The sequence below is a fragment of the Penaeus monodon genome, chromosome 35 (genome assembly GCF_015228065.2).
Source record: "Penaeus monodon isolate SGIC_2016 chromosome 35, NSTDA_Pmon_1, whole genome shotgun sequence".
NCBI lineage: Eukaryota > Metazoa > Arthropoda > Malacostraca > Decapoda > Penaeidae > Penaeus > Penaeus monodon.
The window spans coordinates 9,190,165-9,203,946 of NC_051420.1; the positions used below are offsets into that span (position 1 = coordinate 9,190,165).

The following is a 13,782-nucleotide window of genomic DNA, read 5'->3' on the forward strand; positions in this document are numbered from 1 at the left end:
CACTCAAGTTTCACGCTTTTGCAGAAGAGCCAGATAGTTCATAGATAATTCTTGGAATTGGATTTTAAAGAAATCTAAAAAATGTCTTTTTGTTATACAAATATACCTGTTACAGTGGTGTTCACAAATCTGTTCCTAAACTTGATAAATTCCTCCTTTATTATAGAGCAAGGTAATTAATGTGAACTGCTACCATACCATAAGCTGTTAAAAATAAATAAATAAATAAAAAGGTACCGAGAATTCTCAAATATCTGTTGCCTATTGTAAAAAACCCTTAATTCTACTCTCCCTGTAATGAATTTGTCAGATATCAACATTAAGTCTCCATTGTTCTCTGGAAGCCAATTTCTCAACTATAATCAAGGTTATATATACAATAAGGTATATATATATATATATATACATGTGACATACTCCGTGGAAACAAAGCCTCAAACCAAGAAAACCTATGATAACCTTTTCCAAACAGCATTTCAACAAATGCAAGTGACGGAAAATACGTGACTTTTTTGCTCGTTCCATTGACCTTGCATTCCTAAAGCAACTCTCTCTTCCCGACCTTAAACAAACCTCTTCGTGAACAAGGCGTTTTTGAACATTTCAACGGCAAATGCAATCCAATGTTTTTGACAGTGTGGGCACTTGTATTTCTTTGTGAGACACGTCCAGCTGCCATGCCATTGTATATACGCTATATGTAGCGAGACTGCTCTAAACGTAAAGACTGGATGAGATGACGGGAAAATCTTCTCCCAAGAATGATACAAATGTGATAGAATTTGTGAATTTTCCAACAGCAAATAATGATACAATGTAGATGGATTCATGAGGGCACTTTATAAGTAGAATAATTTATGATTTATGAACATGTAAAGATGATCTCACTTTTAAGTAAACAATATAAGTACTATTAATACATAAAAATCAACTCTGTAAAGATCTGAATGCAAGACCCTAATTGCATCAATAGCAAAAGTTGCACTTCAATTGACTACACATACAAACACTCTTACCAAATTAGCACTTTCATTCTCATTTCAGTTGAACTTGACATCAACAAGGAAATTCTATTTTGTCAAGGAAATTATATTTTGTCATGGAACTTTCACAGATGCTTTGCTACCTCTTTGTACAACTGATATACATAATATACATTAATACGCACATAAATATATATATGCACATTTGTCTGTTTTCCATTTGTTTTTGCACATGTGTATGTATGTATGCATGGATATATGACTATAGGCATATTTATATGAATATGTGTATGTATGTATGTATATATTTATGTATATATTTATGTGTATATCTATGTATATATGTATGTATATATGTATGTATATATGTATGTATATATTTATATATATGTATGTATATATTATTATATATATAATATGTATATATATGTTATATATATTATATATTGTATATATACATATATAAAATATTATTACATATATACATATATACATATATGCATATATGCATATATACATATATGATATATCATATATATATATATATATATATATATATATATATATATATATATATATGGATGTTTGATGTATGCTTGCATATATGCATATACATTAACTCATACATATATATACACATGATTAAAATAAACGGCTTTATGGCAACTTAATGTCACGTGCCCTCTCATAATTAGTGTCACTGTCATAAATATTTCAACAATCAAATTAATCATCAAAACCTGAGAATATCCAGAACTTGCACACAAATCCACAATATATACATTGGTGCTTACATAACCAAATGACATACGCTGCATGCAGTTCTAAGTGCTAATGTGCCAAGAGACTAAGTAACTTCTTCAATCTTTGGGTGAGGTAATGGTTGATGTATCTTTATACAATTATTAACTCACTTGGACCATTGTTTTGGCTAGAAAAAACACCTTTGAGGCTAAGTGTGCTCTCCTTAAAACAACACGAGATTTCCTTCATGAGTGTTTCTCGAGGCCTAGAAATTCCACGTCGAGTTCTGAGCTGGTCCTGCGAACATTCGACCGAGCATTCGGCGATGGTGTCCTTGCGAGCTCCAAGCACGAAACAGCCCTGTAAGATCAGTCCACCGTCCCATTCTCTATGGGCTCTTGCTTCAGCTTGAGCTCGTCTCTTGTGATGTCCTTCATTATGACGTCCTCCTCGTCCAGGTCAACACCAGCTACAAGGGGCTTGATGACGCACTTGATTTGATTGAGAGCTTTTTGGTAGACGTTGTTATCCTCCTGTTGTTTACGGAAGGGGTAAAGAAAGGGGGATGGCAACTTTATTAGGTACTGAATCAGAATAATTGTAGAATAGGTGTGTCCATAAACATGTCTGCATAATACTTTCACAATAAAAAAAAGAAAGAAAGAGAAGGAAAGAAAGGAAAAGAAAGAAAGAAAAAAAATACACAGTTGAATTTCCTAGATGATGAAGTAAATATCTGAGCAAATTTTGTGTCTATATTGCTATTGTAACTGGTCTACTAAAATGCAAAAGTAGCCAAGAGGTAATGCTAGCTAAACCATGGAAATTTGCAAAAAAAAATGTGAAAGTTCATATACAGTATCTGGGTACAGTTGAAAGACTTAACCAAAAGAAACTGACTACTTGGTAACTTTACCCATCTCCACTGCACCCACAACAAATAGACACAATTGGGGGAGTGTGTTAGTAAGCATGAATGACCAGTAGGTAACTGACCTTTGGGCCCCTCCCAACACACTCCCACTGATGACCAAACCACAAATTTCATGATAATGTACAAGTGATATTAATTCCCTCCCCCTGTTGTCCATGAGTTCTTGCCACAAGCCAGGATTAACCAGCACTTGAAGAAAATCATTGCTATCTAAGAAGAGAGGCAAGCCAAATGAGTTGGAGTGAGTCAATCACTGCTAAAATGGGACACATTATCAAAGCAAAGCTGGTCTGGCATACTGTTAACAAGGCTCTTCAATTTGGGTAAACTCTGAAGAAAAGAAAACAAAATATTAACCTTTTACAGCCAGGCATGCCTATAGACATCATGAAAGACCAACTCTTCATGATGGGTATGGCTTTAGGCAGCATGACTCATTATAACGAATCGAGCGGGAATTTCCACTACATGTAGCAGACTTCCTGGCCAAAAGTGACACCCAGAGATTTCGGGTACCATCATTGTAGGGTTAAAGGAAAACTAAAAGCAAAATGAAAAGAAAAGAAAAGAAAAGAAAAGAAATGAAAGGGCTTTACAAAACCTTAGCAGCGTCAGGGATGTACTAAATAACAACATTCACCCTGTGAAAGTTAATAATAACCTAGACTTCGTGCTACCCAAATCATATGCAAATCTGAAGGTACTATATCATATATTTCCTGTTTTCCCCTATCATGTATATTATACATACAAAGGCATTATAATATTGCTAGAATATTTTGTTAAAAAGAACAATAATAATAATAATAATAATAATAATAATAAAATAATAATAAAAAAGAAAATACACAATACTTACAATAGCTTTCTGAAGTTCTTCCTCCATTGTTTTCAGACTAGAATTGGCACTCTTGATTTCTTTATTAAGCTTACTACACTTATCATAAGCCTTTTTAGATTCATCTTTGCTGAACACTGAAAGATATAAACATGCATATGAAGGAAAAACATAATATGTTATAGAATTACAAGAACCCAAACTGATACCCCATATCCATCACCAATGCTATCAAAAAAGAATTACAGGTATACATATATATACACCCACAAATAAGACAGGTACAATGCTGATATCCCACAATGGTACCTGAATCTACAGAACCATGTTCATATTACGATCAGGCAAAGAACCAATACAAACACTTACTAAGTTCCTTCTGCAGCTCCTTCAATTTCTCTTCTGTACTGCTGCGTGCATTCTCCGACTTCTCCAGCTGCTGAATCAGTTTGCCGATGTCGACTAATGAGCCGCCATACTTGACAACCCCTGAGAAATATGTTAATTTTCAGTTTCAATATCATTCTGGTGCAAGAATATGTAAAAAAAAAATCATTTTTCTCACATAAGATCAAGACAAAAAAAAATTAACTTTTTTTTTTCCAGGATGTATCAATATCAATACCCATCTCTATACATACATTAGAAGTGTGTAATATTCTGGGGTAAAGAAGGAGCTCATGACCAAACTAATTCAGAATAGTAATAAGGGCAGGAATATGAAAGACAGAATAAAAAGCTGCAGCAACTGTACTCTAGGAGCCTTTCATTTACCTTGGGTAACAGGAACTGTGCAACCTACAGCAGATGGATCCTTCATCTCACTGTCATTTACTGGAAAAAGAAAAGATAACACTCTTTTACTCACAAACAGTCCTTGTGATTCACAATGAGTCATCATTTTATACACATATGCTACCTTTCCCAGCTCTGAAGCTCCTTACCAAAGCATCACTTGCAAATATCACTTTGCAAGACACATCCTAGAATATGACTGTTACTTTAACTATCAAACAATGCAAGGGGCATATGGTCCTACTCTAAGTAAGGGATAGCTTTTATATAAGGAACATTCATTCAGTCTAAGGTATTACTAACATACTGATTATACTTCAAGCTTTAAGAAAAGTAAAAAGAAAGAAAAAGAAAAAAGAAAAAAAAAAGAGAGAGAAAAAAAATCCTTTTCATTCATTCACATATATTCTTCAAAGGTATTACTGCAAATAATATGAATACAACACTAGAGCTATGATTTCAGAATTGACTGGAGTTAATAATCAATAATTACCTGTATGTCATAATGTAAGAATTCTTATAAAATTGTAATACAAGTAAAATATTTGCAAAATTTAACTGATATGCAGCTGTTCTGGTTAAAGTCCAAAGTCAAGGTTCCATTATCACATTTGCATGGTTTATGGTAATGCTGGTAACTATGATATTCTCATGATCATCCTTCAGCCTTTGGGCCACACTCAAGGAACTTTACCCATTACCTCCCAAGTACTGGCTGCACATACTAATATTAATCACTCAAGAAGAGTCATCAAACAATCAAAACAGTTCTGCTATAACTTTCTCTGCAACTCCTCTCAGGCAAATACCAAATGATTATACATGGGGATTCCGAGAAAAAAATATTCTTGAACATGGCTCTAACTTCTACTTACATGTTGTTGAGACAAAGGAATCCTCCTTATTCTTGCAGCCCTTTCTTAGGGCCTTATCACCAACCACTGGGGTACTTAAGGCATCTACGAACACTGGCATCATGGTGTTGTTACCTGTGGAATATATAAGCTCATCAATGTGCTTCACATTCATTAATACTAGCTAATATATCTCAAATAGTTGTAATATACATGCCTAACCAGATGCAAAATATGAAAATATTTAACCACAACACACTAAATCACCATAATTATGACTAAAAATATTTAACCACAACACACTAAATCACCATAATTATGGCCAAAGACAAAATTGTGAAAAGCTGATCTACAAAAGCGGAAAAGAACTATCTCCTGTCAGTGCTTATGCTTATCAAATGAAATCTAACCAAAGAAGATTCCTTCCCTGCCCAAACATAACACTAATCAAAGCCAACCTTTTGCCAGGAACTCTAAGTCTATGTTGGGAGGAGGATCTCTCGGCTTGTCCTTCTCATCCAACGACACATCTGTCATCTTTCGGTAGTGCAGGACATCTCGGGACATCACCTTCGACATGAGCTTCTTTTGCTGCAACGTAGGGACATTGTCATTGGTCAAAGCATTACAGTGAGGGTTGGTTTATTAAGTGAGGAAGTAGGAAGGAAGTGGGAAATTAAGGAGAGAGGATTGAGAAATAGAAGCAGAGGAAGTAGAAAAATTGGTGTATGATGAAAGAAAAAAGGCAGAAAAAGGACAGAGCAGTAGGAAGGAGAGGAAAGAGGTGGGGGAGGACGAGAAGTGGGGAAAGGAAGGAGGAGGAGGAGGAGGAGGAGGAGGAGGAGGAGGAGGAGGAGACAGGAGGAGGAGGAGGAGGAGGAGGAGAGAAAGAGGTAGAGGAGGAGGAGAAAGAGGGGGTGGATAAAGAGGAGGGGAGGAAAAGGAAGAGGAAGACGAGGAGGAGGAGGAAGAGGAGGAGGAGGAGAAAGAGGAGGTGGAGGATAAGTTTACTATGATCAAGTAATATTTCAAAGTTGGTCCTAGTACAAGATTACATTAATGCTCAGAGATCAAATGCGATAATTGACAAGAACAGGCGATGAAAGCATCAAAACAGGCATAAACGGGATGACAGGTGAATGAGTCTTACTTCCCTGAACCCGTTTAGAACCTTTTCTCTAACACACACCTGTGCTCTCGAGAGGTTGAGTCCCAGCATGTTGATGATGTCCTCCAGGTCCCTGTCGATGATGTAGCCCGTGTGAGTCTGGTCGAAGTAGACAAAGGAGAGTAGAAGGAAAGGGTCCACAGTCACCATCTTCTTCTTCTCCTTCTTCTCCCTTCTCTCCCGGTCTTTCTTGTCGTCCTTCTTCTTGCCGTCTTTGCTGTCCCTCCTCTCGTCCTTCTCCTTGGTTTCCCCGACCTTCATGCCAGGCGTCTCGTCCTTGGAGTCCTCGTCGTCCTGGGGGTTGTCAGTGCAAAATAACTTGAGGAAAATAACAATTACAGAATATCAAAAATAACAATTACAGAATAGCAGTGATAAATACAACAGTAAGGAAAGAACAATGAAATCATATCAATGAGAAACATTACAAAATCAATTTAACATTTAACGAAACTGACCTAACATTTAACCAAATGTTATCGTACAAAGAATGTAAACTCGGAGAAGGAGGTAGAAACACTTACAGCCTCTTCTTCCTCGTCTTCTTCCATTTCTTCTTCTTCCTCTTCCTCTTCCTTCTTATCATCCTTCCCATCTTCCTTCTCACATGACCTCTTGTCCTTCTTGTCCCCCTGCTTGTCCTCTTCCATTTTCTCGTCCTTGTCTTCTTCTTCCTCCTTCCGGTCTCTGTCTTCCCTCTTCTCCTTTTCGTCTTTGTCTTCTTTCTTCTCCCTTTCTCTCTTGTCCTTCTCCTTCTCCTTTTCCTTCTTGTCGTCCTTTTCTTTTTTCTAAGGGGATGGAGAAAATCTTAAATACCAAAGTACCTAAAACTTAGACTTGTAAGTATATGAGGGAAGGGAGAGGGAGAGGGAGAGGGAGAGGGAGAGGGAGGAGGGGAGAGAGAGAGAGAGAGAGAGAGAGAGAGAGAGAGAGAGAGAGAGAGAGGAGAGAGAGAGAGGGAGAGGGAGAGAGAGAGAGGGAGAGAGAGAGGGAGAGGGGAAGGGGAAAGGGACAGAGAGAGGGAAGGGATGGGAGGAGAGAAGGAAGAGGAGAAGGAAGAATGGGAGGAGGAGATGGAGGAACAGGAAGAGAAGGAGGAGAAGGAGATGGAGGAACTGGAGGAGTACGAGATGGAGGAATTGGAGGGGAGGAGGAGGAAGAGTACGAGATAGAGGAGATGGAGGAGAAGCAGGAACAGGAGGAGGAGTAGGAGGAACAGGAGGCAGAGAAAATGGAGGAACAGGAAAAGCCCTCAAGCACACAAACAAACACACATACACAATCCCATAGCCATCCCTTTTCCAGACGCACTCATGAAGGACAGAGAGAATAATGAGATCATACTCACATCCTCTTTTGTGGGCTTCTCAGGGGCCTCAACAAGAGAACGATAGATGCGGAAAGCGAAGTCCCTCATAAGCATCTCGTTGAAAAGCTCGGCAAAGAGGCTCACTTCGAAGGAATGCTCTTTGTTATCTTCCTGAAAACATGAACAGAAAAACCATGTGCTATACCTTCTGAGTTTAGTATATGAATTGTCTTTACAAATCAATGGTCTCACAAGTACTTAGTCAAAATGAGCCAATTACTAGTACTATCAGTGTGACCCATTTATCCTTTGATTTTTGTAAATCTCTTTTCTTATTTTATAATGCTATTAGTGTTATTAGTAACACTACAATAACCATGATGTCTATAACAATAATAACACTATCGATAATAATAACAATAGTGGGGGGAAAAAATCCCCGAAAACTCTAGGAAAGTGAAATGAGGTGGGGTTCCAAGGCCTACTTTTATGGGCTCCTTGGTGGCTGAGCACTTGTGGAGTCATCTATGTGTAGAGACACATTACAAAACTGTACTACGGTGAACACAACATTGGGTTTAATATATATAAATATTATTTAATATGAGTCTGCAATCTCTGGTCACTATGACTGTGCCTGTGTCTGTGAATATCTATCTATATAAATAAATACTCCTATATGGAAATGTATATCTATATGTAGACCTATATCTATACAGATCTAGATCTATATACATATTTCTTTGTATGTTTGTATGTATGTATAGTTGTTAAAAAAAAGTATCTTTACTCAGAAGTAGATGAAACCGAAATAACTGCTATAAATTATTTGGAGCTCGGAACAGATGAAGCTTCATAATGTGTTCAAATGGCATTTCGGAGTTGATATGACAAGGGCCTTGTATCATGCCAATATTAGCAATGGAGACCTCATAGACCATTCGTAGCATCATAATTACGCTTTGCTCTAGCAGACTATCAAGAGCCAAAATATTAAGATCCACCAGAGACAAGGCCAGAATTGGGCACCCTAAATGCACAAGGGAGGAAGATCATCAAATAAATGTCATTCAAAATTATAAATCAATGTGCTCTATGAAATACATATAGGAAGCTTACATTGAAGTGCATAAATTTCATAAGCTAATGAAAACCATTTGATACTCAGTGGCAACACCCCAGTAACTAGTAGTTAGTTCCCACTTCCCCATACCATGAGTCATTTTCTTCTTAGTTATTTATCTTTATTGCTTTCCTTTCTTTCTTCAATAATTTATAACTACTACAAGGGATGCAAACCCCTTTTGTTCTGCTGGCAACAACACAAATTATCAGAAATCACTGGGCAGTTTTAATGGATGACAGTAGCGGCGTTGGGGAACTGACAGATGTCAGGCCCAGTAGATTTATGGAAATTCTAGAAAAGATGTTTCTACCACTGGTGAGGGCCATGATGTTCTCGGAGCCGAAGCCATTTTACCTTGTTCATGATAACAGCCTTATACACATGAGCAGTGTCATGAAGGCATGCTTTGGCCAAGACCCTGAATTACGCTGTACCACATCCACCAAAATCACTAGATCATATCCACAATTGTCATAACATTGTTGTCCAAGCAATTACGGCATGGGAGTGATTATGCTCTGCAGATTAATGCCAGTTAATGGTGGCATTAGTGGCATTCATACCACTAGACTTGCCAGCGTTCGCCAAGCTTGTGGTGGTAACACAAAATATTAATAGTATTTATATATTACAAAACCCTAAATTTTTTAAATAAAAATCTTGAAAATTAGTTATTCTAGGGGCTTATTACACTATAACCAGATCTATATAGCTGGAAAAAAAAAAAAAAAAAAAAAAAAAAAAAAAAAAAGTGGCCCTTGGGGGAGACAGTCTACAGGGGACAAATGCCTCCCCTGACCCCCCTCCCTCCTCTCCCAAATGATGTCCCTCTCAGGGATACCAACAACAGGTCGAGCTCACAGCACTTTTTCCAACCATTTTCATCATTGTATCATATTGTTAAGTAAGAAAGAGTAAAGATACTTTTTTCTTTTTTACGAGTGTACGTGTATCTTCCTCCTCAATATAATGTCTATATAAACAATGCTATACACAAACCTGTCTATAATCCAACAGCACAGAAAGGGACATTGTTGTACAATCAAACTTTCCAGACTTTGCTGTTCTTGACGGGTGAACAACAATCATCGGCTGGTCGGGAAGAGTGTATCGCTTCTCTAACAAATTTCGCTCTCTCTCCTCTGCCTTTTTCTTCTGTTAGACAGAAAGAAATGTGTGCATTAAGATCTGATTGCAATTTCATGAAGGAAAAACAATAAGAACGATAATAGTAACAATACAACAGGGGCTCTTTGAATCCACAAGGTTCCAATTTCTTGGATTATTAAGGTAACTTTTGCCATCAGATATACAAACACAAGTTGGTAAAAAAAAAAAATTATGCAGTCCAAATGAGAAACATGAAGCTTACAATGGTTCTCATCAATATAATCATATGTCAGACCTAAAGCAGACCCCACCCCTCAAAAAAAAAAAGTGAATTCATGGAGCTCTTATTTTTGTCTTTTGCTGAAATTTGAAGTAAGGATATGATGCCAAACATCAGTCTTATTTTCAAAGAGCAAATGCCAAACCACAATGCAGACCTGAACCAAACAATTCACTTACCTCCTCTTCCTCCTTTTTTCTTTCCTCCTCCTCTTTTCTTTTTCTCTCTTCTTCCTTCCGTTTCTCCTCCTCTTCCTTCTTTCTTGCCTCGTCAACTTCGGCATTTTCTGCATTTGCTGCCTTCTCCGACTCTTCTTTTTCTTGTTCATTTTTCAGGATCTGCAATATTGGGGTATCACATAAACAATAATCAACTTCAAGAACATCCTATTTTCTGAGAATTTACAATCCAGTGCAAATATGTGGGAAAAGAGAACCTCATGAGAGTCCTGTGAACAGCTATTTGATCGCCTAAAGATATCCTCATAACATAATGTAATGACACATGTGAACAGGATTAATAAGCTTTGACATCTTATCATCAAAATACCAAATTGAAAGATGAAAATGCCTTCACAATGCCATGTACTCACTTTTGTTAACCGGGCAATGAGCTGTGATTTGAGACCCTTACTGTTCAACATCCTGGCATCCAATTCTGAGCGAAGTTCAACAACCTGCAATTGCAATAACTCCGAGCTTTGAAAACATGTTGCAACTCAGTAGATTTATTTCATTCTTAAAATTTAGTCTGAGTATGTATAAGGAGAATCAATAAAATACTATAGATATGTAACATACAAAGTAAAAAAAAAATTATGGATAAAAAATATAGCAAAAGCTTAAAATGTAGTACACATTACAAAAATACATCTATTAATATTGTACATCATACTTTATAGAGATAAATGCATAAGACAATACAACAGGAAGGAAGGACCCTATGAAATGAAATGTAGCTACAATATGAGAGGAATAAATTATGGTATTCTGAGTTGGATGATTCATCACACAACAAAACCAAAATGAATTTATTCATTCATTTTGGTTTTAGTTCTGATGAGGAGTCAAATTTCCACTTAAAATTGCCTTGATTTATCATTTCTTTCATACTGTAGCTATGCTTCACTTTATTCATGCCAGACAAGTTGTAAATAAGAAAACAAATATGCTGAAGGCCTTTTTCACTTCACTGCTTCTTCTGGGGATAATGAACGAGAGAATCATGCAGATCTACATCAGTACCAAAGTTGTCAGGTCAACGATTAGGCTTCTAATGATCTTAGATGGTTTTGGCTCTCTGTGTGGTGTGTGGTGTTACAGCTGTTGGTTGACTGCCTTAATGATACTTTTACCATCTTATTCTGTCATGTGGGCCAAGCCTCATTCAGTGATGGTGCATAAGGCCCCCAAAGACTAATTCGCCAGTCAGAAGTGAGTGAGAACCTGGAGGCCTTGGCGGGCCCTACAATCAACACTGTTATTGCATCAGGGGAGGCAGCAATGTTGTCTATGAAAAGAGGGCAGAACACGGCAAGACCTCTTAGCCAGGTATACAGTGTATCTTGTGATGGTTGAAACAAGACTGCAGAAATGGCATTAATCAAAGCAATCAACAACTTTAACACTGCATTGAGGAGCCATGAACTACCTCATATCATTGCACACCTGATCATCAATGTGACATGAGAGTTTTAGCACTTGTATACCATTATGATTCTCTTGTACACTGTACCCTGCAGGAGCAATAAAGTGAAATGTAGGTGCTCTATTCAAAACGCATAACTTTGCTTACATCTTTACAGAACTAAAAGGCTGTAAAATGTATCTAAAACCATTATTCTTTTATTCTTAAGTAACCGAAACACACACTATGTCTAACCTTCATACTCTTTGGGTCTAGCGTAGTATAATGGCTTGGGTCCTTCTTCTTGGGCTGATCCTCCTAAAAAGATAAAAACTGCCCATTAGCCACGCACTCTACAGCAGGACCTGAGTTCAAATAACATGAGCAGAGCCTAACCAGATTGCCAAACTGAATCTCAGGGAAAAGGTTGGTAAATAAGATGTGTTCCTATCCACTCTGCAGCTCCAACCTTAAGGGGATGTGTGCTGAAGACGCAAAGGTGCTACATAACAGGGAAATGATGCGCAGCTTGAATGGGCGGATATTGACATGACTACAAATCAATGCTGTCTAAACATGGAGGTTAAATACAATGAATGGAAAAGCATGTGAAAACACAGAAACATTCTTGACCAATTTTATTAAAAATTGGTGGGACCCAAAGAGATGATGGGATGGTGAAAGAAACTAAAAAACAATAATAAAAAAGTATCATGAAAAATACAGAAACGGCTAGTAGAGTCTGCAAGAAAAGGCAGGTGGTAGCTGGTTGATATGTAATGATTGAGAAGACCTGATGGTTGGGTGGATGGGTGACTGTGTCCATCATAGATCACACACTCAAGACCACCTTGATTCTTGGGTACGTGACCTCACACCTCCCCCGACCTCCAAGCTACCTAGCTGCAGCATTCCATCGGGCCATCTTTGGGCGCATCAAATCAACAGGTTAAGTCAACAACAGTGGAGCGAGATTACCAGTCTTGGGAGTTCTAATGGATGAAAATGTAGGAATCAAATCTAGGTAAGTACCCCTCAAAATAAAAAAATAAAAATAAAAAGGGACAAAAATGAGAAACAAACAAAAAAAAAGAGAAAATTGAAAAAATAAAAAATAAAAAAAAACTACAATGTCATACACATACTATCTATTCTAATCAAACTAGTGATCTAAAATCCATCCATCACAATGCCAAAAAGCCAAAACAGTAGCAACCAGCAAAAGGAACCCATGAAAACCTCTTCGCCAAGACTGATGGTAGTCTCCGGAAAAAAAAAAGGAAAAGAAAAAAAAAAAAAAAACTTGAATGAAACTGAGTTAGTAATTGTGAAGTGTGAACTTTGACCGGACTGCCATCTCCGCCAGTCACTCGGGCAGCAAATGTTATGGCTAGAGTTCACATGTACAATGTACTGATCCATCAGATTAATCACAAGACTTCATATTATTCTCATGACCAAAATTAACATGATTATAATTATTGTTATTATTATTATTATTATTATTATTATTAAGGATCCTAATGAAGCTTGAAGCTGCAGCACAGGTAGCTTGGATAAGGCATGAGGAGATGGTCTGCAAGAAGAGAGTAAACCGTAGAGAAGAAAAAGGTCGGATGAGTGCCTTGTCTTCCTCCTCCTCCTCCTGGTCCTCTGGCTGCTGCTGGCATCCTGCCGAGGAGGAGAGCTTCTTGTCCAGCTGCCGTTTATAGTTGAGGTGGAGGCCGTCCCACTCCAGTTTGGTGGGGCAAACGTTCCAAACATCTGGGAGAAATAGTACAGTGGTTTCAACCCGGGCAGGCGTGCTCCGGCCCTTGTGTGTAGACTCTCCTCGGCGATAGTAAATCTCCGCAAACCGGTACCTGAGATGGAATGGTGTTGCGTCAGGATCCGGCACTTGCAGAATGAGGGTCGGGGAGAGTTTACATGTACGCGACATTATTAACGCGTCAACATTCAAACAGAGCAGAATGCTGTACTATCCTTCCCCTCCTCCTTCACCTGTTTGAATAAAA

General features: G+C 37.8%; 1 protein-coding gene across 2 annotated transcripts in view; it reads right to left on the reverse strand.

The window, feature by feature from the left end:
* Positions 1–1,566: 1,566 nt before the first annotated feature.
* The window catches only part of LOC119595042 (cell division cycle and apoptosis regulator protein 1-like), a 31,072-nt gene continuing 18,856 nt past the window's right edge, over positions 1,567–13,782 (reverse strand). For both annotated transcript variants that reach the window (XM_037944171.1, XM_037944169.1), the window contains exons 8-21: positions 13,392–13,629; positions 12,023–12,085; positions 10,734–10,817; positions 10,321–10,479; positions 9,751–9,906; positions 7,665–7,796; positions 6,841–7,104; positions 6,338–6,610; positions 5,607–5,739; positions 5,170–5,283; positions 4,274–4,333; positions 3,869–3,988; positions 3,521–3,636; positions 1,567–2,260 (exon numbers count right to left, since the gene is read on the reverse strand). In XM_037944171.1, coding sequence (XP_037800099.1) covers positions 2,096–2,260; positions 3,521–3,636; positions 3,869–3,988; positions 4,274–4,333; positions 5,170–5,283; positions 5,607–5,739; positions 6,338–6,610; positions 6,841–7,104; positions 7,665–7,796; positions 9,751–9,906; positions 10,321–10,479; positions 10,734–10,817; positions 12,023–12,085; positions 13,392–13,629 — 2,077 coding nt within the window. In that variant the 3' untranslated portion in view covers positions 1,567–2,095. The remainder of the gene's footprint in view (positions 2,261–3,520; positions 3,637–3,868; positions 3,989–4,273; positions 4,334–5,169; positions 5,284–5,606; positions 5,740–6,337; positions 6,611–6,840; positions 7,105–7,664; positions 7,797–9,750; positions 9,907–10,320; positions 10,480–10,733; positions 10,818–12,022; positions 12,086–13,391; positions 13,630–13,782) is intronic.